We start from the raw sequence: 25,000 nt of genomic DNA on the forward strand, positions 1-25,000 counted from the left end.
CATGCTCATATGCAAAGAGAATCATACAGCTTGGGCACTTGTGTAGCTACAAGGATAACTGAGATTCAGATAATGTAGCAATTTTACTACAAGATCATTCCCACCTTGTGTACTAAGATGTGACACTCTGGTGATCAATGGCAACACGCCGACTTTGAGCGCGGGAGTTCGGTACATCAAGCCGAATCACCGCCTTGTAGCGCTTTGGCATGCCGCCACGGCGTACAGCCGCACACCACATTTCAAGCAGTTTGTTATGATGTCTTGAGACGTGACCCGTTGTGAAGGGGTTAATAAATAAGCTGATGCACCATGGGAGAATGGCTGAAGTGAGCCACTGATCAAGTCAGTGAAGAGATTATTACTGTTTTTAGTTGGGAATAATATCCTTAGTTTTGGGGAACTTCAGTGTGTGCTCTTTGAAATAGCTAGTTTAATGAATGAGAGGCCAATAAGAATGAAGCCTGACAATGACCCCACTTTAGGATCATACTTGTGTTCTAATGACTTACTTCTGGGAAGGGCTATTAGCAAAGCTCCATGTGGTCCGTGGGATGATGTGAGTAACCATATGAAAAGGATGAGGTTCATGCAACATATTGTATTTTAATTTTGGAAAAGATCACAGTGAGACTATTTCCCAACTTTGATCGTCAGGCAAAGATGGCATGTAGATAGGAGTAATCTAATACCTGGAGATATAGTACTTGTGCAAGATAGCAATAGTGTTCTTGGAAATTGGAAAATTGCAGAAATTATAAAAGCAAACCCCAGTCAAGATGGGAAGGTCTGATATGTGCCTTTGAGATACAAATTAAAGAAAACAGGTGATGGTTATACAGGCCAGGAGGATTCTTTTGTAAACAAAATTCTGCATACATTTAGTAATTATTTATGTTTGTGTGTGGGGGGAGTATTAAAATTGCTGTTTCAATAGATACAATGTATCAAAAGCATTATATTAGTTGTGATAAATATGATATATTTTCTTTAAGTGTACTCAAGGATGGTTAACGGAGTCCGTTATATAAAGTATCCCTTTGCCATTTTGTTTTGTTTTGGCGGCGCATGGGTGTTGAAACGTGCTGTCCAGAGTCGCACATTTTTCATGGGAAATTGTGATACTAAATTTTCCGGATCATTTCAATAATGATCATTTCAGTATGTGTTGGATTTGACCTATCCATAATTTGGAACCTCAGCATGTCACCAGTAATCATGTGGAGATGGCATTATGAAAGTTTAAAGTTCTTGATCATTTTCATTTTATGAAATTTATTGTATATTTTTAAACCATGATGTGGCAATTATGATCTTACCTTCTTTGAGAATTTTCAGGTGATTTTTAAAAAATTACTTCAGGTTGAACCTTATCAGCAAAAAAGGTTTTACAACAGTTGATTTGTATTACTGGTGATCCCAGATATGGAAGCAATAAAGGATATTTGTCTGCAAAATATGGACTTATGAAAAAATAATTATACTGATAAATAGAATAATGATAATAAATGCTATTAACCCAATGGCGACGGGTCACGGCTATCGCCGTCATAACAATACGCCCGAAATGAGGCGTGCGGCTGTCCGCAGCGGCGCTGCGCCAAAACGCCCCGAGGCAATGATTCGGCTTGATGTACCGAATTCACGCGCTCAGAGTCGGCGCATTGCCGCCGTTCGCCAGAGCGTAGAGTTTTTTTTAATTTTCTATAACCGACGCCATTGGGTTAAAAAATATAAAAGATAAAATCAGTAAATTAACACTAACTAGATAAGAATAACATAATACAAGTTATTCAACCCAATGCTGACAGGTATCAGAAATCGCTCAGCATTACAAAAGCTGGTGATTTCTGGCAATGTCAAGCCACTGGGCATGGGAGTCCGCTTCAAGTAGCAGAACCTCTTGCTCCACACTCTCTAGCACATCGCCGAGTGTATGGCCGTACCCCATACACCAAGCGGTTGGTTATGATGGCTCAACACATGACCCGTCCATAAAGGGTTAACTAACCTTGTCTATGATAGAAAAGAAGGTATGCAGACGAGTACTCCTCCTCCCGAGGCTTCTGCCGTGTTACTGAGTCATCATTAAAGTAATGCCATTCTCCTGTTACCGGACTACGAGCAAAAGCTGTGTAGTGCCCTGCTTGTGCAACTGCAAATTTACAACAAACATTACATAACATTCCACAACAACATTATACATAAAATGTTTACCAATTCATATATTGCTACTAGAGAATAAATCAGGTTTAGATATTTGTTAACCTGATAGATGTGGCTGACATCATTACATGCCATGTCCACTGTAATTTTAGTTTATTAATTGTATATATACACAGATGGCTACACAAGTGCTTAGTCACTATGGAGTCAATTACAAGTCCTACTTATCTCACTTGTTTTTACTTTATCTTGATTACCATAAAGTTCTATGGCTAAGAGCTAGAAGGATCAATGTCAGAAATGGAAACTGAGATAAGCCTACAACCGAATTGGACTTATAAAGTCCTTATAAAGGTTAATGCTATCAGCGCATTAGGGATGCCACATGAGCATTACTTTAAAATCCAATTCCCTGAAAATCATACATAACAATGTGTGGCTGATTGCCACAAATGGCTGCATTTTGAATGTATGGAAACAGAAAGCTTCAGGTTAGCCGCTTTCACTATTCTGTGTTTTCCATAGTCAGTATGTCATTTTCAGTATACAGTGACATATTTTACAATTATAGAAAAGAGAAAAAATTGATGTAAAGTATTGACAGAATTATTGCCAAAGGAACCCTATCAATTTATATTTTTAGGCCATAAAATGGAAGAAAAACTAGAAATCGAATTAGGAATAAATGTCTTATAATCTATAAATTGATCAGCAAAAACTACATTTTTTAACCCAACTGTGCCAAGTATCAGAAATTTCTCAAGTGTCATAAACTCTGGTAATTTCAGTCCAGCCACTGGGCACAGTGGCCACACACTCTAGTATGTCACCGCACATATAGCCATACCCCACAGACCATGCAGTTTGTTATGACGGCTCGACATGTGCCCCAACTATAATGGGTTAAATGATTATGAAATCATTACAGTAAAAAAAAAAAATAAATAAAAAAAAAATGCTATGAAAAATATTCACTTTTTGGTTATGTACAACAATGTCTTCAAAAGGATTTGATTAATGCAACACAATTTGATTCGTCACAAAAATTTCCTGAAGTATTCTTGGCTGAATTTTAATTAACAGAGCAAACTTTCAAAAGCAACTTTTTCAACACTGACTTTTAAAACATTGGCCCTTCTTGTTCTCAAGCCCTAGATATTATCCCTCTCCAAGATGTCTACACAATAATATCAACACCGAATATTGTATTCTTTTTAGAAAACTAGGATTCAAATAAATACCTAATCAGAGCTAATAAGTGCAGTTCTTTTATATTTTTTTTAAGGATCAATATGTGACTTACCTCCTGCATGGCAGACACAAGCATAGAGATTGTACAGTTGGCTGGTGCTCGTCTCTCTGGACACAAAGTCAGACACATCAAGCCCATCAAGTGGGAAGATGACTTTGTCATCTAACTTGGTGCTCATTGTACCATGGAACAGAAATCTAAAAGTATAAAAAAGAAAAAAGAAAATTAATACAAGCACACAAAAATAAGTCAGTCAAGAACATCTCATAACTTTAAACCCCTAAAAAATCTGTTTCAGCAACCTCAACATCATGCACAAGGTTTGTTGAGCTCGAATTTACACACCAAGCCCCTGCTGGTGCAGCAACTTAACAGCAGATCATCATAGTTGAAAATGGTTACTGTTCCAAAGAAAATGAAGAGAAAGAGAGGAGGGGTTCAGGGAGAGGGAAGGCGAGATACAGATTTTGTACAGGAGAGCGCAAGAGGGGGAAAAGGGAGAAGGAGAGAGTGAGCAATAAAACACACTTTTGTGTATGAAAAGAAACATGTAAAATATGACATTTTTTCATTATTGCTATCATTATTTAGTAAAGGAAAGAGAAAGCCAGACAGGGGTACAAGGAGATTGGGAAGTAGGGGTGGAGGGCACACATGCCAGTCATTGCAATACTTCTAGGTCTATACTTACAATGTTAATTCACAAAAAGAAGAAAGGTAGGGCCAACAATAGAGGTAGTTATACAATTGGTTCATGGAGACACAGGAAGTTCCAGAGGAGGGGAGTTTGTAGGGGGTGTTATATGCCATACATTATGAAAATTCTTATTTCTTATAACTTATACTTTGAATTATATTAATTAACTAAAAGAAAAGAGGTAGGAACAAAACCAGCTCATGAAGACAAAGGAATGCATGAGGGTGGTGGATATTCAGATTTAAGGCTTTAAAACTATCAAGTATAAAGGATCAAAATTAAATAATTCAGATGAAAAAGATATATATACATACTAATAACCAAAAATCCTTTCCCCCTTTTTTGGGGGGAAATGATTCAAGGAATATTATACAAGTTTATGGATTAGACAACAACTCTAACACATTTTTAATATGTCATAGCCATATACTAAAAGATACTCTGGGATATATTCTTTAACCCCTTGGTGACGGGTGTAGAAAACTAAAAAAAAACTACGCCTTGGCGATCAATGGCAACGCGCCGACTTTGAGCGCGGGAGTTCGGTACATCAAGCCGAATCACCGCCTCATAGCGCTTTGGCGCGCTGCCGCAGCATACAGCCGCACGCCACATTTCGACCGGTTTGTTATGACGTCTAGAGACCTGACCCGTCGTGAAGGGGTAAAAGCACAAGATCTGTTACCAAGGTATGGACACACAAAATCTTGGTATGCTTAAGCTTCCACAAAACTCTAGCACTAAAAAAAAAATGAAGAAAATATACAGCAATTGGCAAGCCTGTAGGTATATAAAATTTTCCTTACTATGAACCATCAAGCATACCAATGTTGTGTTGGGGACTGATGTGCAATTCTTTTATTTTCTAAAGTATATGGCTGTCTTAACACAGGTCTTTCATTTTATACTATCAACTAAAACTTGAACAATCTATTCACCTTTCTAAGTGTATTATGAGGTAGGGAGGGTATCGCCACACAGATATTGTCTTTGTTGCCTGCTGCTTCCGCTCACATTTTGGACAAAACCATGAATCTGTTTCTTCAAGGGTTTCACTGAAATAAATAGTTACTTAGACATCCGAGGAAAAAAATGTATATTCATGAACAAATTACCATCTAACAACAGTCACAACCAAACAATAATTATCAATAACTCTTCCACTACCTTTGAGTAAATGCTCTTAGACAGTCATACAGGGTTAATGGATCATTCTGTCTCATATCATTCAGAGAGGGATGATCCGTGGTTGCAGCAAGAGCATGACACTGTTCTGGTGTAAGGCTTGTGAAGCGTACACACAATGTGTCTCCTGCCTGCAGAACTACTTCCGGACCATCTAAGACCTCACAACCACGGCAGTGTGATGAGAATAGGCACCGAGAGCAGTTGTAACCCTGGAATATTAATTATACTGAAAAGTCTTTTCTAACACCTTACAATCTGCTGGAAAGTTTAGATTTAATTATAATAAGAGTACTATCATGAACAGAGTTATTGAACACTGTAGACTACATAAGCATCTTATATATTTTGCAATTTTGATATATTAAATATTATACCTTAATATACTAACTAGAAATAAATTATAAAATAAAGAAATTCCCTAATTATTAACCCAATGCCACTGGGGAAAATGAATAAAAAATAGGGAAAATACTGTGCTCATTTTTTATATTTTTGTGAAATGTCTCTGCACATAGATGGCTCTGCTAGTGCCTAGCCACATAGGAGTCAATCAATAGAACTTGTGATTTTACCTGATTTCACCTTTCCTTGAATTGGCAGGAAAAACGTAATTTTTACTAATGCTATGAATGTTGGTGTTATTTTTATTATTAAAATTATAATAACAATGTTATAAAAATTAGTAAGAGCATAGTAAGATAACGTAAAATATTTTCATATATCAAGGAAAAGAGTAAACAGGTGAGACAGGCAGTACTCGTAATTGGCTCATTGGTGACTTCGTACAAGTGTAGCCACTATGTGTAAAGACAATTAAACAAGTAAATTCACAGTAGGCATGGTATGTACGTACATGCAATGCCCATTGGCATTGGGTTAACAACCATATGAATTTAACAATTAAAAAACTTACATCACCCTAACAAAAAAGTAATCATCAGGCTAATTGGTCATTTCTATAGGATACCAAATTACATCTGCATTGCCACTTACCCGCCCATCAACAAACAGCAAGGAATACTGCGTTCCAGCTGGTATTCTAGGTGCTAAAGTACGTGTTAGAGTAGCAGGCCGCAGCCGTGAAGGCAAGGCAAGTAAACTTGGATGACCCAACAATTGCATGCACCGCTTGTTATTGTTGTCACTCTCCTGGTCCATCCGAAAAACTAAGGGTACCCGTAATAATCTGGAAAACAACAAATACATTGCTACAAAATGTACAATACCTTATCTGTTAAGAATATTCAATATTGTAATACTGCTAGATGGAGTATTACATCACAGTATGAGTGAATTGCTAAAAGTAGTTTGTGTTTACAGCATGGAGCTTGAAATTTAATTACATAACTGGATAAGCACTCAACTTCAATGTTAAACTAAAGCAAAATGAATATCCCACATCACAACTATTTATTAATACCATTTTTTTCCCATAAAAGTCCACTATCTCTAACTGAACAGAGAAAAAGAGGCAATGACAGTAAAATAAAATCATTGATATTATCTATCAAGATATGTTAAAAAATGGTCTGGATGATTCGATGACAAATCATACCACATAGAAAATTTTGATGTAGTCTGTCTCCTCACTTTTTACTGGTGAATCTTGGACTACCTGTAATTGGATGATATTTACTAAAAAATACAGAGTATAACTGATTCACTTTGAACATTTGCTAAAGCTAACCTAATGATGGCTGCAGCATACACAAGTTTCCAGAAAAATGAGGCTTAAAAAAATAAAACTGTTTCTGGGGCTGTACCTCAACAGCCAAAGAAAGGGGAGGCATGCATTCTTGTTACTACAAGTTGCACACCCAGTAGAGTGGCCGCACAAGTAAGCCTAGTGCCCATATTTTGGGCCATGAGCAGGCAGTGATGCATTCAGACCCATGGGATTAACCTGTTGCAGACGGATCACATGTACTGGTGTCATAACAAAACGCTTGGTCTGTGGGGTATGCCTGTATGTGCGGTGACGCATACAGAAATCACCAGTTTATCACACTATGTGATTTCTGTTACCCAGCAGTGATGGGTTAAATATGAGGATGGCTATCTTCAAGGGATTAATAACCTAATAACATCACAGAACATAATTCAGTTACCTAGCCTTTGGTTTTTCCATCTTTCTCTTCTCCACAGGTATGAGATCAGAAGGAGATAAGGATGTCTGACATACAGGACAAGGCAGACTCTCTCCACCATGATGTTTACATGACATCTGCAATTTTCATAAAATCTTTAACATATAAATCATAATTCTAGACTTGCCTGTGGGTTAAGATAAATATCAAGATAAACATCAAAAACAAACTTAATATATGTCTATCATTTAATATCCTGTTCCTAACTTTCCTCTCATGCAGTTTGAATTATCTGTATCTTTAGCTAAGAACCACATTAATATTTTGGAATCTGAATTCACTCACTATTTCAAGGATTTAAACAACTACCCGAATTTATTTTTGAACAATTACTCACTGCTTTACCTCAATGCAACCGTCACACAGCAAGCAATCCTCGCAAGTGTGATGAGTTCTAAGTTCTGTCTGACACATCTCCTCAAGGCAAATGTTGCATGGCCGCCACAGATTGCTTCCGCTCCCACTGGTGCTCCCACTGGCACCTCCGCTGGCACCTCCACTGGCACCATTAGTACCCGTACTGCCACTGGAGCATCCCTGACTCTCTGATTCCTTCTCTGCATCACCATTTTCCTGTAGTGACATTTCAAGTGAGACACTGTTGAATGAAGTTTTAGAGCAAACACCCCATAATTAAATTTCTTTCAAATCAGTTTTTGAAGGCATCCCAGGACCTTGTTTACAGTACCTCTTACTACATTATACACCAAACAATAACAGTAAACTTTGCACTTTTCTTGTTAGTCTTCTAGCAAACTCCTATGCAGAGATGAGAAATGAAAGTCTTTAAAATCATCTACAACTAAAACTCGGTAGTTTACCTCAGATTTTGCATCTTCAGCAGTATGCATTTCTTCTTCCTCATCTGCACTGGGGGGAGGTGGTGCTAACAGGAAGCCATAAATACTTCGTAGGTTGTAATTCAAGAATTTGGTCATGTAACTGTCCTCCTATAAAAAGAAAAATCACATATTACTAAAATTACTTAATATCAAAGCATATGCTAATTATGAAGCAAGTATGTCAATTACAAAAGCTGACATATTCAATACAAGAATTAATTTCAGTAATGCTCAACCTAGCTCCACATTTTTACACTTTTTTTTATCCCTCAGTCACGGGATTAGAAATCTCAGAGCGTCATAGACTCCAGTGATTTCTGGCAACTGTCCAGCTGCTGGAAGCGGGATTCCGCTACATGTAGCAGAACTTTCCGCTCGACACGCTCTAGCGCATCGCCACATGTATAGCCGTACCCGGCAGATCAAGCAGTTTGTTATGATGGCTATACATGTGACCCAGCAGTAACAGGTTAAACTACAAATACTATGAGGACTCACCACAATTCGAGCAATATGATTGTCAAATACCTCTGCAGTCACAAGGTTTTCTGCAGTGTTTAAGCCAACCATCTTACACAAGGCTGCCTTAAGGTCACTGACATAAGACACCTTACAGAGGGTGATAAGGTAGCGTGTGGGAATGCTACCTTCATATGGTTCGTAAGTCACAGCTGGAATTTAGAGGAAAAGACATATTTAAGTTGCTCAATTACCAATTTTCAGAAAAAAATTCAGACTTACTGCTGAAGACATGATATATATTTAAGAATAAAATCATAATCCAATTGAATAACCAAAATTCAGATCAAATGGATATATAAATTGCCAACAGTATAGTATCTTATGTAGATGTTTAACTCAAACTGCCAACTTCAAGACAAATTGAAGAAACAAAGGAAAAAAGTGAATTCTCATTAACTAATAAAACATTAGTAAAATATAACTTTCAGTCGCACATGTGGACATGTACACATGTCCATGTACATCACTGGATTTACCAAACTATCCACCATTAATTAAATAATTGAGCTACATCTACATACATACCTTATCACCGGTAATGAAAACATGATTTTGAATAATATATCTAATTATAGTCACTTTTACCTACAGAGAATATACATGACATACAGAAAATTCAAATCGCACACAAATATCCATACAAAAGAATACAGAATTTAAGTTAATTTTTCTATATATATTAAGACTACATGTGAATCCATAACATCCAAGAAAAATTGCAAATTGCTAATTACTATTGCAATGAAGAACAATACTTACAAATCTGGATCTGATTAGCATATGGTAGAGGCACAGAGAGGGTTCCAAAAGGGTCATATTTCACTGATGTATGCCCACACACAGAACATACCAGCTGGAAGAAAGTATGTTTTGAAACTATAACCATTATCTCTGACCATCAGGGATTACAAATTTCATCTTATTACAGAATACCATAATTGTTCCTTTCCAGTGCAAGTAAAACTAGCTCAACATAGGGGTTTATCAATCACAAAAGCCATTCCAACTTTTGCACTTAAATAAATTCTGCCTACAATTATGACCAATTTACCTTATTTCATTTTCTTTTCATTTGTCATTTTCTGAACTCTGGAAAATACCCATATCGTAAATTTTCAAACAGGTTTACAGAAACATTTGTAGTATTGAGAAAAACTATTATTAGATATCCCACCTAAAGCAGTCTACCATAATATGCTGAGAAGTAATTATACTCATTAGTCAAATTATATAACTGCATTCAATTTTGCAATATGAAGAGGAAAAACATGCTCTAAATCCATTATCATATACAAAAGAGAAAACAATACAAAGCCTACTTCTGCAAATCTTACTTTCATAACACATATTTCTGTACTTACAATATAATAAAAAAAAATTCCTGCATTAAAATTATCAGACTAAGTCGAACCCTACATCAAAACTGCTGCCATCAAAAATGGCTTATCCAATGTAACACTTACCTGGTCAATACAGGAATCTAAATATAGACAGATCAAGTAATCAGTAATCAAAAAGATCATTTCTGAAATGCCACTTCATCTCACAGAACAATGAGGAATCTGATCTATAAGTACTGATTCTAACAAATTACCAACAGGTGACTGATATCAAGTCATGACAAATAATCACTGATGACGAATAACACCAGATGACACCATGAGTCTATGACCCAATTGCCAAGATGAGATCCCACATGTATTACTGCAAGCCAGACAGCTGCCTAGGCATGGAATAGCACACACTAAAGAATGACCATCCTCAACTTTACCAAAAAAATTTACCAAGCCTTATTACACATTTGGTAATAAGAAAAGTTGTAAGTGTCATAAAACAAACTGCAAATCATAAAGTATACAAGTTCCCATATCTATAACCTGTAAAAAAATAAAAATAACAGCAGATTCGTGAAGCAACTACTTAAAACTTAACAGGGAAAGTCCCATTCATACAAATTACCAAAAATTCTGCTTTTAATAACCTACAAGCCATACCAGGGCAATAGTTCCACAAACTTCTTGGCCAAACATAAATGCAAACTACTGATGGTGTGAACTCAAACAATGATATTCAAATTATAAAATAGACACTTGAGGCACACCATTTCCTTTATGCAGAAATTAATCCTTCCAAGTAAAGGTATAAATATAATAATTAACAAAACTGGTATAATACTAAACAGTTTTGTTTTTCCATAATGACAACATATCCAATACACAATTCATCCATTTTGTAGCTTCTCTACAATTCACACTACCTTGATTCACTTACTTCACATTTCAATGATGTGGGAAATTCTTTTACCTTGAATGCATTATAAAAATCTACACTATACCTTCTTTACACTAACCTCACAAAACCACTGTAATACATACCGAGCTCTTAAACTGTCCATAGAAGGTGTCCACCACAGCACTCTTTGCATCACCCACAAAAGATCGCCAAGTTAAATCTGCCTGACGCTGTTCATGTGAAGAAATTGAAGGTGCTGGGGCTACCTGAGTGTCAACACCAGAGGTAGAGGCTGAGCTATCAACACTTTGCTCAGCCGATGAAACTTGATATCTCTCCAACTCGTACTGAATATTCTTTTCATCTAGACGCATACGTTTATTGATTGCAAGCTCTTGCCCATCTTCTAGATCATCATCATACTCCCCTTCAACATCCATTGGTTGGTACCCTCTTTTATCATGCAGAAGGTTTACCTCTTTCACCCTTTTTACTCCAGACTTATTCAAATTATCCAAGCTATTTTTCAATCTGGACTTATCATATTTGGCATATTTCTCTGAGTCAAATAAAAGTTCATTATTTGCAGGGTTATCCTTCACCAATACATTAACATTTGATGTTTTAGTCTCTTTCATGATGTCCTCTAGTTTGACCAGAGAGAGATGTGACTCAGGGGGAGATCCAAGGTTGTTCCGTTCATTTTCTTCGAGCCTGGATGCTTCCGAACACTGGTTCTTCTCCATACCTTGAGAATCATTGAGTTGGTTCTTCTCTAAGGCAGAAGAGCTATCACAGTGCAGTGTTTGGAGGCGATGGGCTGGCACCAGATTATGAGCAGTGCTACTATCACAGTCAGAACTATCACACACATCTGTCACACCCAGCTGATTGTAACGCCTCACACTGCTGCTTCCACCAACTTCTGCTGGGTCAGACATATCCGAGGCAACGCTCTCTGCATCATGACAACTGTAAGAGAATAATTGTGTAAGAGATCCTTTCTAATAACCTCTTTTCTTTTTTATCCTATCAATCAACTTTTAAGCAAAATAGTTTGACGCTAATTTTTTCAAGTATAACCAGTCTTCTCAATATTTTACAATCAGTTCCCAGTAGAGAGAGAGTGGTTCCTTGTGTTAAATATATCAACACATATAAGTAATCACATATTATTGTTTATACTGATGTATAAGAAAACCAAAAACAAATGCACATTGCATTACCTTGTGGTACCAGCAAGGGACAAGTCATCACAGGATGCATTCATGCGTGAGGGAATTAAAGCACGGACTTCTTCAGGTATAGGTTGTAGTCTCAGGTTAACAAGGTGTGCATCCACTGAACTGCTGGACACACTACTCTTTGGAGAGGCAGCACCACTGTCTAAGCCTACTGCTTCCTGAAAGGTAATAGTATATAATAGTATATAATCATGAAAAATGACCTGCTACATCTTAACCTATGTGACATTAAAAGCAAAAGGAATTACTTAAAAGAAAGAAAAGGAAGAAGAAGAAGAGTCTAAAAAATCTGCTGCACATACATGGTTTGCAGTCACCAACAGAAGTAAATACTGATAAACAAGACCGTAGAATGACAAAATCCTCCTTCAAACGTATTGGTGTATATACACAACAGACATCATCTTACCTCTTGGGGATCACTGCGGAGCTCCAGAGGTTGTTTGAGTGAATGAAGTGACTGAGGTGATGTTGGACAGTGTGGGGACTGTGGTGAAGTTGGACAATGAGGTGACTGAGGGGAGGAGGGGGAGGAGTATGAGTGGCTACCCCTGCTTCCACTTGGTCTGTTACTACTACTGGTACTACTACTGCTGCTTCTGCTGTTGCTGTTACTGCTGCTGCTACTGCTACTACTGCTGGCCATCCCACTGTTATCAATATTGGCCAGTTGTCCCTTGGCTTCATTTTTCTCCTCATCCTCATTTTCAGTACCACCTCCTCCATCATCTGTCACACACATTTGTTTCCGCAAAGCTTCTAGGAGGAGAGTAACAAATTCTTGACAATCATGCTGTGAAGAAAAAAAAAAAAAATTATTTTACATATTTTCTATAAACACTAAAAACTACAAATCACAAATCTTCATTACTTTTCCTTTCATAAAAATAGTATGGACACTACCCATCAATACTTTACCTGTCTGTAATCACGGAAATCTCTCCACTGCTGTCCAAATGCATCTTTAAAATCTGCAGGTCTGAGAGAAGAGTATTTGCCACACCAGATCTTATTTGTCAACTGTGAGAACTGACCAGCTAAAGAGTCCTTTGTATTTAGGTTATCATGGTGGTGTCTGAAGAAGTACTGAAATGAAGACAGTAAGAAACTTGTATTAACTTTGAAAAACAAACCAGGTCATTTGCCTATAATACAAACTAACCAAATCTACAAGTACTATAAAATGTCAATTTTGTAACTTAGCATATTCAAAGTAATACAAAATCTTACGCATTTACATCATAGGCACATTTTTTATAGCTAGATATTTCAAGATATCTTCAAAAATCATGAAACGCCTTGCTCATTCTTGATTTTGACAGAACTCTTTGGTCAGGTATTTTGATTCTTAATCAAAACAAGTATTTTCAAACTGTCTCCAGAGGAGAGGTGCTACAACTTCATAATTGTAAACAAACTACAAACATGGCCAACAGAAATCCTAATTACTTCATCTACTACTTATCGTTGTATCATGATGTTCAAAGAACATTCAAATTTGTCTTAGTCCCTTCACAATTCTCAATTTCGAAGAACTACCTAGGTTATTATAAGCAGATATCATCCCTTCCTCATATTGCTCTAAAATATTTGAAGGAACTTCTCTTTATTCTAGTTATTCATAATCTTATACTTTTTCTTCTATCTTTTATTGATTTATCATGTTCAGTTAATGCCAAAACAAGGTGGGTAAAGATTTCATCATCACTAAATTTACTCTCACTGCTACTTACATCATCTATTCTCATTTCATCACCAACTAGAAAAGATCTAGGTCATCACAATATCGCTGTTATTTGTTGACACCGCCAGCAAGGTGGGTTTTTGACAAATTCAGCAAGATGAAGCAAGCCAAACCAAACCACTACCTGCTTGTGTTTCTCACAAAAAATGGGTCTGCCTCCCTGAACTCATTGGACACGGATAGTATGATTAAATGCCAAATCCAGAGATAGCTCAACAAGTGCTTAGTCACAAAAGGAGCTAATTAACCCAATGCTGATGGGCATAACGTGTACGTAGGTGCTATGCCCACTGAGAGTTACTTGTTTGATTGGTTTTACACATAGATGGCTACACTTGTACTAAGTCACCAATCAGCCAATTACGAGTACTGCCTGTCTCGCCCAATTACCCTTTCCTTTGATTCACGAAAATATTTTACATTATCTTTTTTTGCTGTTACGAATGTTTATAACATTATAGTAATTATAATGTTTATAATAAAAATAACACCATCAATATTCATAGCACTGGCAAAAAATATTTTTTTCCCGCCAATTCAAATCAGGTAAGGTTACAAGGTCTACTAATTGACTCCTTTGTGGCTAAGCACTAGCAGAGCCATCCTATGTGCACAGATATTTCACAAAAAATATAAAAAATGAGCTTGCATTTTCCCCATTTTTTATTCATTTTCCCCAGTGGCATTGGGTTAATAGTCCTACATATCCCATACTTAAACTAGGGCTTGCTGACTGACTCCTTGGTGGAATAGTATCACAGACCAAAAAATTATATTCAAAGAAAAATTACAAACTTTCAAGTCACTTTCAAGTCACAAGTGCACAGTGACAAGACTCTATGCCTCCTATTTGCAAGTTATTTACTCTTTTTACATATATGCATTTTTAGCATTTTGGCCATTTTCCAATGCCCAAATTTGCCATTTGATTTGCATTATCCTGATGGTAATTTTTTTTTTTTTTTTTTAATTATATAGTCTACAATTCAGTAGAAAAAATATAAAATTATGTAACACTATGTTGTCTTTTTTCTACATAATATTCAATTTTCCGTAATACAACAAAGCTTGAAAATGGCATCCTCCATGGAGCTAGCGCTCTTCCAGACACTTCACTCCACTCCTCCCTCCACTCATACATCGACAGGAATAATGAGAAATCGTTAAATGAGTAAAATAATCCTCCCAATACGTTTGTGCACTCGTGGCAAGTCTTTCCCATCACCCCGGCCTTCAGCTGAAATGCTCACTAAGGCAGGTTTGCATCACACGGCCTAAAGCCAGATTTTCCTGTAACGGCATGTTCACGACACCTGCCAATCAACCCGGACTTTTTCATGACGTGATGGTCACGTCACCTAGATGCAAGGAGCCATTGGATCAAGGTGACATCATCATATCACAAAAATAATTGGCTGAGGAACAGGTGACAGGAATATGCCACCATGGAAAAAATTGGCTTGGGGCCAGGGTGATGGGTATATGACAGCATGAAAAATTTGGCTGATGGCTGCAGTTACAGGAATGATTTGTAATGAGGGCACAATGGTTTCGGAAGAAGATTAGACAGGGGCTATTGAATTATTGCATGGCTGGAAGAGCACCAGCTCTTGGGACAAAACCATTTCCAAATGGCAAAAAATACTTATGCAGAAAAAAATATTAACAAATACAGACCTAGGAAAGTCTAAAAAACAACAACAACAACAGAAAAAAAAAACTCTCTCTCTCTCTCTCTCTCTCACTCACTCACTCACTCACTCACTCACTCACTCACTCACTCACTCACTCACTCACTCACTCACTCACTCACTCACTCACTCACTCACTCACTCACTCACTCACTCACTCACTCACTCACTCACTCACTCACTCACTCACTCACTCACTCACTCACTCACTCACTCACTCACTCACTCACTCACTCACTCACTCACTCACTCACTCACTCTCACTCACTCACTCACTCACTCACTCACTCACTCACTCACTCACTCACTCACTCACTCACTCACTCACTCTCTCACTCACTCTCTCACTCACTCTCTCACTCACTCTCTCACTCACTCTCTCACTCACTCTCTCACTCACTCTCTCACTCACTCTCTCACTCACTCTCTCACTCACTCTCTCACTCACTCTCTCTCTCACTCACTCTCTCACTCACTCTCTCACTTCCTTGAGCAGAAAAAGAGATAACATTGGAAACAGGAGGCAAGTAGTCTTAATACAGTATGAGTGTTCTTAGTCCACATGTAGGTCATGAGGCACCCAGATCCACCATGTGAATATCAATACAGTTATTATAATTATTGACATTTTGATTATTACAATAGAATTTAAAATACATATGACAATATAAAAATAATACTATGGTTTAAAAAAGTTAAAGAAATGGGTAAACAGGTGAGATGAGTAAGACAAAAAATTGACTCCGTGGTGACCAAGTACTTGTTGAGCCTTCTATTTGTTGAGCCACAACATACTAAAACCACAGGGAACATAGCATGTACATCATAATATCTTCAACAAATGGTTTTGTAGCAGCCAGAACCTGCACAACTCTGCATACTTCCATGTTGGGTCACACCAGGTTCAACAGTCCTGTACTCTTACCAGCAGGTGCTTCTCGCAACTCACTGGTGAGAACTGACTGGTTGATACCAGACACCTAGTGGCTCTATGACTGGACCGCAGGCTCCCCTCATTCCTGGTTCGTTGACAACTCCTGACTACTTAACCCCTTGATGACTTTGAGCACGGGAGTTTGGTACTTCAAGCTGAATCAATGGCTCGTAGCACTTTGATGCACCGGCGTGGCGTACAGCCACACGCCACAGATCAAGCAGTTTGTTTTGACGCCTCACGGTGTGACCCATCGGGAAGGGGTTAACCCAACACTGATGGGTGAAGAAAATAAATAAAAATTCTACACTCTGGAGATTAATGGCAACAAGCAGACTTTGGGAGCAGGAGTCCACTACATTAAGCTGAACTTCCCACTCCAAGCCCTATGGTGCATTGCCGCGGCATACAGCCATACCCTGCAGACCAAGCGGTTTGATATGATGGCAGTAGGCATGGCTCGTCAGTAAGGGATTAAGCTTTGGGACAAAGAACCGAGATCATCATATCACCTGCTCCAAGAGCACCTCCCCTAATCGGCAGCAACACAAGGACTGCCTTGTCCTTTGCCAAATGGGGAGCCTTTCTGGCACCACCATAGACCTTCACTTTACCTACGGCACTCTGCCATACCTACCCCAGTTTAAAGAGATAAGACATTAAACCTACCTGAGCAATGGGAGGAGTGTTCACCAGGCACTGTATCCCTGCCGCCATAAAACATGTATTTCCTAAATTACGCAGCCCACATATTCCTCCAACTGCATTCTCATCTAGAAAAAAAAGAAATATGTATATGGCCAAGCATATAATTTGTTTTACTATTTCATTTTAATTTTTCATTTCTAAGGTACCATATAAATCCATACTCCTTAAAATCAACAAAGGATAACTGTAATACATAGATTTACCTCACAATGTTAGAAACATTTTTCACCTCATACTACAGGTACTATTCCCCATTAGTTCTAACAAATTGCCTCAATCTAGTTTCCCCCCTTCTTTTAAATTAGAAATCTAAAATATATAATAGTGTAATATTGTAAAAATATATAATATACACAACTCTTTTCACACCAAACATTAGACCTACATGGCTGTACACCAATAAACACCCACAGATATATACATAGCCTTAAATTTGACCATAAATACAAAGTAACAAACAGCACTGTCAATATTATTACCAGCAACATCACCATATGCTACTGATGATGACTCGTGCACAGGACTATTGAAGGGCCCAGGCAGCTGAGGACCATACACTGGTCCAACCCCAAAGTCGCCTGGTTCTAGGCCCGGCATTTCTCCTAGCCCTGTAGAATCAGCAGTATCAGGAAGATCACTATTGAGGATAGAGTATCCTAGCCCTGGATGTGAGTTCCCATAGTGACTACCACCAGTGCTGTTGAGAGAGAGAGAAAATAGTATAACTAACTGTTACTAAGTTCAGTAACAAAACCTACCTTGGCATGATGAAGCAACAAGTAAAATATATCTGGGAAATCTCTAAAATCTATAAGCCATTTATGTAACAGAATAAGTAGTCAAGTTTTCAACATTACATCAAGGTAAGAATGCAAGTAATCAAAGTTACCAGATTGAGAAGGAATATCACTATAACAATGAAAATAAATCATTAAATATATATAGACACTGCTTATAAATATATATATATATATATATATATATAAACAAAGAAATAAAAGAAAACAAATTAATCAAATAATTATGTCAAATACCTTATCCATGTAGAGGTTATACCCGATACTTCAAGGTCATCAACGTGGTCGGGAGGCTGAGTTTCTATGCTAGGTGGACCACCATCTTCCTCATCATCTAACCCTCCACCCATTGGTGAGTCCCGGTCTAAGTCAAGGCTATTAACTGGTGAAGATACAATCCCCTCATCTGGAAATGGAAAAGAGTAATTTGAAGAAGAAAATTAAAAACAACAGTAAGTAAATTGTGTAAAGAAAGAAATATTCTCCTATTCTACAAGTTAAGATGAAGTAACTGAAGTACTTCTGCCATCACAAAACAGCATTATACTACTTAACTCTGGATTTCTATTCAACATAACTAGAATCATCATACACCAGCAATGAAAAGGTAACAAGTGGTTTCGTACATGTTTTTTGTTGGAAGAGATATTCAGTGGTAACTAATAAATATGGAATTGTCTGTTGTTTACAATTCCTCCATTAGCCCTTTGCAAAACAAAAATTACTCTTTTGCCTTCTCTTCTCTCATTTTTTCAGATTTGGTGCTCTACTTTACAGTATTTGATCTATAACAATGAAGTTGTACAGTTCCTGGTTTGCATAATTAAGCATTTGACAAAAAATTGCTTCTAAACTGAAAAATTGGACCTCAATTGGACCAGCAGCAGAGACAGCTTGGAGAAATTAGTTAAAAGGCTAAGCTAACAAAATCATAGGCATTATAAAACAAATTACAGACAATTTAACTTACCAGGGGCATCACTACTACTTGGGGCAAGAGGATCATCTAGTGCATCACCAGATGCCTGCAGCTGGTCACCAGATGAAGGCTCCTGTGCCATGGGATCATCCTCTACTATACCCTCCCCAGGTCCTGGGCTGGTCAACAGCCAGTGGTGTGTTCGATCTTCACCCGACGACATCTAGAATGGAACATTTGTAAAGTTAAAGAAATTTTATATTAAATATCATTGAAATTAAATCTAATTCTAGAACTGTCTTCTGAAAAAATCATAATGAGTATTCTTAGAAACATTATTCTACATGCTTTGATCATAGTATAACTTATTAAATGATAAATTAGCTAAGGAACAAAACCACAACCTGCTTGAATAAAAGACAATAATATCTACTGTAAAAAATCAAATAATGTAGTGAGCAGTTCTAGCATCTATCTGACATGTCATACCTGTCATACACCAGTCAAAAATCTCTCTCTCTTGTATCTGGTCAGATAACAGAGTAAATGGACTCCGAATTGACTTACACAACAGTCAGACAGCTGTAAATTACTTTAGCTGTTAATCAACTACTCAAGCATCCATAAGTAATTCTTCTAATTACTAATTACTTATTAGGCAAATCAGACTTAACAAACCAAGTTAACCCAGCAAAGCAACAGAATGCCAAATTATGATCTTGGAACCATAAATCTGTCATCCTTACATCTAGTAAGAATAGCTCGATCTCCCAAACAGGTAAATTACATACCAACATTCTAACATAATGCCCTAGAACTTTTCAAACAGATTGTGCTTTGTTGTTGCCATACATAGAGGGACTCTCAAGTTTCTACTCTTCATGTAGGGCTGACAAAGAGCTAAAAAAAACATACTGCCACAGAAACTATAATGAAAAATCAGGCAGCATGGAAACAGAGGGAGTAGTGTGACACTGGTGCAGGTTAACAAAACACCATGTACAAAACATCATCATTAGTGATGGGGTTTCATACAGTACTTGAATAATGGACATGGCCCTTGTGATGACTTTTGTATCAAGATGAATAACCTATATGAGTGAAAGGATGGGTATGGGGTTTTGCAGAGTGAAGAATGTTACCAACAAGATCTTTACAATAAAAACTAACAAGACAAAGTTTTAAAGTTTCCTGAGTAGCACAATCATGTTGATATAGTGGACTACCTATAACAAATATTCTGGAAAGGCAATCCATGCCAATGTTGGCACTGACTACAAAACTATAAAGAAGGCCATTCAGGCTTCATATTTACATATCATCTCAATAACTTGAAACTCTGGTCATCCACTTTGCCCTTCTGGTACTTCACTGCAGTGCTTTTGCAACAGATCTCAGAGAGCCATACTTCCAATACAATACACTCATCAAAAATTCCTTTAGATAACTTTCAGCACATCAGAGAGGTGTACAACATACCGGCCAGGCCTCCTTTCCAGGTACCTCAAAGAAATTACCCACAACCTAAACAAGTCACTCCACTTACAGTTACTGGCCAACATTCTGAGAGTATGCAGGTCACGTTTCATTGACTGTCCTGGAACAGTAAGTGGCAAACCAACCTGATAACACATATTTGTATATATTCTAAGCTCTTTGGGCATCATAAAAGCAGATACCAAATGAGGCTCTGATAGTGCCTCCTGACACCCTCACCTTCAAGTATAAGATATAATTGAAAAGGAGGGTCCAAACTTTAGAATGCCAAGTGAACAAACACGCAAGACTGATAAGGGTAGCATGGACACAGAGAAACAACAACCAGCCAGAAAGCAAGACAACAGGTGGTTCATATTCCTGGGGTGGTGTCTCCAAAGACCTTTGTTTTTCTTTACCACTTTGCATTCTACTGGGACTTGCATTATTTGAAAGATAGGTTGTTGTTTTTTTACAAGAAATATATTCAGACTACATTACAGTGTTCTCAGACCACTTGTCCAACAATATGGTCATAAAAGGTTGTGTTAATTCAAACTTTCATCTAAAGCATAGGCATCAACATCTTTGTCTTCATGCACTTTCTCTACATACTGTTATGCTTTAAGGGGACCATCACTGTCAAATTTGGGTTCCCTTAATATAGGGCCCAGATCCCCACCCACCCCTGTTGGTATTATTATTTCATATGATTGTATTTGGTGAATAAATAACTGAGATTAAATACAATTTTGTAATTTTTCTTGTTTGGCGAACCATACTGTCGTGCTAACTGCTCCCATTAAGAACAATGAAAGTCAACAAAAAAAAAAAAAAAAAAAAAATATTCATCATTTATCATTTAGAAGTCGTACCAAAGATTTGTTTTGGACAACATTCCTTATCAGTTCTAATAGTTGAGTTTGAATTCAAGAAAAGAAAATTCTGTTTCAACATTATTCAAGATATATACAAAATATAGAAACTACCTTCGTACCAAAAACAATATACTTTCTACTCAAAAAAATGCAACATAAATGAAGAAAATTGTATATGTGTGTGTGAGGTGTGAGTGTGAGGTGCGAGTGTGAGTGTGAGTGTGAGTGTGAGGTGTGAGTGTGAGGCGTGAGTGTGGGGTGTGAGGTGTGAGTGTGAGGTGTGAGTGTGAGGTGTGAGTGTGAGGTGTGAGTGTGAGGTGTGAGTGTGAGTGTGAGGTGTGAGTGTGAGGCGTGAGTGTGGGGTGTGAGTGTGGGGTGTGAGTGTGGGGTGTAGGTGTGGGGTGTGAGTGTGAGTGTGAGGTGTGAGTGTGAGGTGTGAGGTGTGAGTGTGAGGTGTGAGGCGTGAGTGCGAGGCGTGAGTGCGAGGCGTGAGTGCGAGGCGTGAGTGCGAGGCGTGAGTGGGAGGCGTGAGTGGGAGGCGTGAGTGGGAGGCGTGAGTGGGAGGCGTGAGTGGGAGGCGTGAGTGGGAGGCGTGAGTGGGAGGCGTGAGTGTGAGGCGTGAGTGTGAGGCGTGAGTGTGAGGCGTGAGTGTGAGGCGTGAGTGTGAGGCGTGAGTGTGAGGCGTGAGTGTGAGGCGTGAGTGTGAGGCGTGAGTGTGAGGCGTGAGTGTGAGGCGTGAGTGTGAGGCGTGAGTGTGAGGCGTGAGTGTGAGGCGTGAGTGTGAGGCGTGAGTGTGAGGCGTGAGTGTGAGGCGTGAGTGTGAGGCGTGAGTGTGAGGCGTGAGTGTGAGGCGTGAGTGTGAGGCGTGAGTGTGAGGCGTGAGTGTGAGGCGTGAGTGTGAGGCGTGAGTGTGAGGCGTGAGTGTGAGGCGTGAGTGTGAGGCGTGAGTGTGAGGCGTGAGTGTGAGGCGTGAGTGTGAGGCGTGAGTGTGAGGCGTGAGTGTGAGGCGTGAGTGTGAGGCGTGAGTGTGAGGCGTGTGTGTGAGGCGTGTGTGTGAGGCGTGTGTGTGAGGGGTGAGTGTGAGGGAGAGGGAGAGGAAGAGAGAGAGAGAGAGAGAGAGAGAGAGAGAGAGAGAGAGAGAGAGAGAGAGAGAGAGAGAGAGAGAGAGAGAGAGAGATGAAACCAAAAAGATGTCAGTCTATGACATTCCTGCTGAACTTCAAAAATAAATAAGTTACTTAAAATAGACATATAATACAAGAAGCAGCAGCTTCACTGATAAACAGTTAATTGACTTTTTTCCTATTTGATTACACTTATTTTGAAATCAGCCAAAGACATCAACTTTGTATGCAAAAAGTTTGAAAATTATATTCTTGTAGAGGACAAAGAGATGGAGACACTATGTCACTAATTCCATTTCAAAACATTTACTAAAAAAATGTGTTTCCATAACTAGGGGACTACCTATCAGGAAACTTGATGGGAGCTCCCAATACCCTCTGGCAGACATTGCCTTTACCTCAGTATGCACAGCAAGACAGAAATGAAACTCATGGGCACAGAGTGGACATAGGTGCGAGCAGCACTTTCAGCTGTATTTCCTTTATTTGTGACATTACCATTTGTATCTGCAGATTATTTCTTTTACTGGCGATTACAAGGATACCATTTTTATATGGTAACAATTAACCCAAGAATTAAGGGAAAAGATTGCAGAAAGCATTGCTCAAAGCCGAAGTCCACTTGGTGCTTGCGAGTTTTAGCTCTACCTCACCATGCCTATTGAGGTTTGCCAGGAGTGTTGGGAGGCAGAGCCCCCATCAACCCTCCCCTTAAATTGTTAAATTGTTTAAAAAATTGTGACATGGAGTAGGGGAATTGGTCTATGGCAAGTGAATTTGTACTGTAAAAAACTATCCTTACCTCAATAGGCTAATCATACACAAGGACTGTTACATGATGTATATTTTTTCAGGCCTTTTCAATGTTCAAATAGCAAAGCAGTTAAATGTCAGTTAAAGATGAATAACTTTCCTGTATTGGTTGTGGTACAGCACATGCATTTAAAAAAGACTCATGAAGTTAATTGTAAAATTAACATTAGATCTGAGGTGGATGTCAAGTCATGAAAAAAATTTGCCAAGGGGCAGCCAATGGAAAAAAAATGGCAATGGTCTAATGTCACAGGAGGATCTCACCATGGGATATTGTAACTGAGTGACAGGTGATGGAGATGTCGCACTATGAGTACACAAAGATTTTGAAGGGAGACCTGTATTATTTCCACTGGTTAAAAATTTGAATTGATTTTGTGACATGAGGTTGGGGACTTAGTCTCTAGCAAGTGAATCTGTACTGTAAAGAATAACCCTATGTTCACAAGCAGGAACCTATTCCTGCCTGATGCTATAGACAGTGCAGGGTGTTCCAAAAAAATTATTACAAAAATATATGAGAAAAAAAAAATAATAATAAAAACATACTGTTACATATATTTACTTTTCCTATTGCACAGATTGTGAGCTACCTATAGAGATAACATATCTACTACCATTTAACTCATCACTGCCGGGTAATATAAATCCCTGAACCTGATAAACTCCAGTGATTTCTGGCAACAGCCAGACACTGGGTGCAAGAGTTTAGAACATTTAATATCAATCCAAGTAAAACCAACATATGGATTTTCATCAGATTTGATTATCTGAGTCCCTAGGATAGCTTGAATACAACCCTAACCTCAATCTTGCCAGGATGTATGGGGAACTTTGACCTCTTTGGAAAAGTACTGTTAGGCATATGGCCAAATATGATTAATTGTGTCCATATGCCATAAAGGTGACTAAACTTTATGAACCTACACATCTAAATTCTTATATACCATCATTTGGAAAGTAAATGTATATTATGTGATCTGTGTACCACTTTTATATTCCCCCTAAACAAAATTCCCGTGGCTTCCCCAAGAATATTGGAAAAGAGTGGGGTAGGGTTTTAGATTTTAAAACTATAAAATGTATTGAAAAAGAAAATTAGATTTATTCTAATTACATTAAATTATTTGAAAGGATCTCAGTTCTATCAGTGAAAGTCAAGTTGTTATAATATATATCATGAGCCTTGTCAAATACCTAAGAGCTTATCTATACCTAGTTGAGATTATCTTTCATAGCCATTACACTAGTTATTCCCACTCTCCATAGGTTTAGGATAAGCATGAAATTATCAGTGATCTATTTCTATCAGACAATTATATAAACATAAAGCACAATGTGGGAAAACCTGAACTTATATTGCTTCTTATTCAAGGATTTATCTAACAATCCACTTCCCTGCAATATATATGCAATAGTGGATTCAGAACCACTGAGTCAATGTGATTAATATCATCAAAGTATTTGTCCTACTTCTTGGAACTCACTAAAAAAATACAACAAATTGCAATTACACAATGAATTCGTCAAAAATAAAGACAACAAAACCTGAGTACATATGGATAATAACAGCTAAACACCGCATTACAGCTAACGAAGCCACAGCAAATATTAATGCACAAGTTA

General features: G+C 38.0%; 1 protein-coding gene across 1 annotated transcript in view; it reads right to left on the reverse strand.

Annotated features, from left to right (window-relative positions):
- The window catches only part of LOC125047051, a 36,916-nt gene that overhangs the window by 11,009 nt on the left and 907 nt on the right, over positions 1-25,000 (reverse strand). The window contains exons 2-19 of the mRNA XM_047645099.1: positions 19,135-19,306; positions 18,402-18,570; positions 17,847-18,064; positions 17,329-17,432; positions 13,209-13,376; positions 12,700-13,083; positions 12,273-12,448; positions 11,190-12,018; positions 9,574-9,667; positions 8,791-8,963; positions 8,272-8,400; positions 7,796-8,023; positions 7,412-7,527; positions 6,297-6,489; positions 5,283-5,512; positions 5,054-5,170; positions 3,470-3,615; positions 2,012-2,155 (exon numbers count right to left, since the gene is read on the reverse strand). Coding sequence (XP_047501055.1) covers positions 2,012-2,155; positions 3,470-3,615; positions 5,054-5,170; positions 5,283-5,512; positions 6,297-6,489; positions 7,412-7,527; positions 7,796-8,023; positions 8,272-8,400; positions 8,791-8,963; positions 9,574-9,667; positions 11,190-12,018; positions 12,273-12,448; positions 12,700-13,083; positions 13,209-13,376; positions 17,329-17,432; positions 17,847-18,064; positions 18,402-18,570; positions 19,135-19,306 — 3,790 coding nt within the window. The remainder of the gene's footprint in view (positions 1-2,011; positions 2,156-3,469; positions 3,616-5,053; positions 5,171-5,282; positions 5,513-6,296; positions 6,490-7,411; positions 7,528-7,795; positions 8,024-8,271; positions 8,401-8,790; positions 8,964-9,573; positions 9,668-11,189; positions 12,019-12,272; positions 12,449-12,699; positions 13,084-13,208; positions 13,377-17,328; positions 17,433-17,846; positions 18,065-18,401; positions 18,571-19,134; positions 19,307-25,000) is intronic.

The sequence above is a fragment of the Penaeus chinensis genome, chromosome 4 (assembly GCF_019202785.1).
Source record: "Penaeus chinensis breed Huanghai No. 1 chromosome 4, ASM1920278v2, whole genome shotgun sequence".
NCBI classification, from domain to species: domain Eukaryota; kingdom Metazoa; phylum Arthropoda; class Malacostraca; order Decapoda; family Penaeidae; genus Penaeus; species Penaeus chinensis.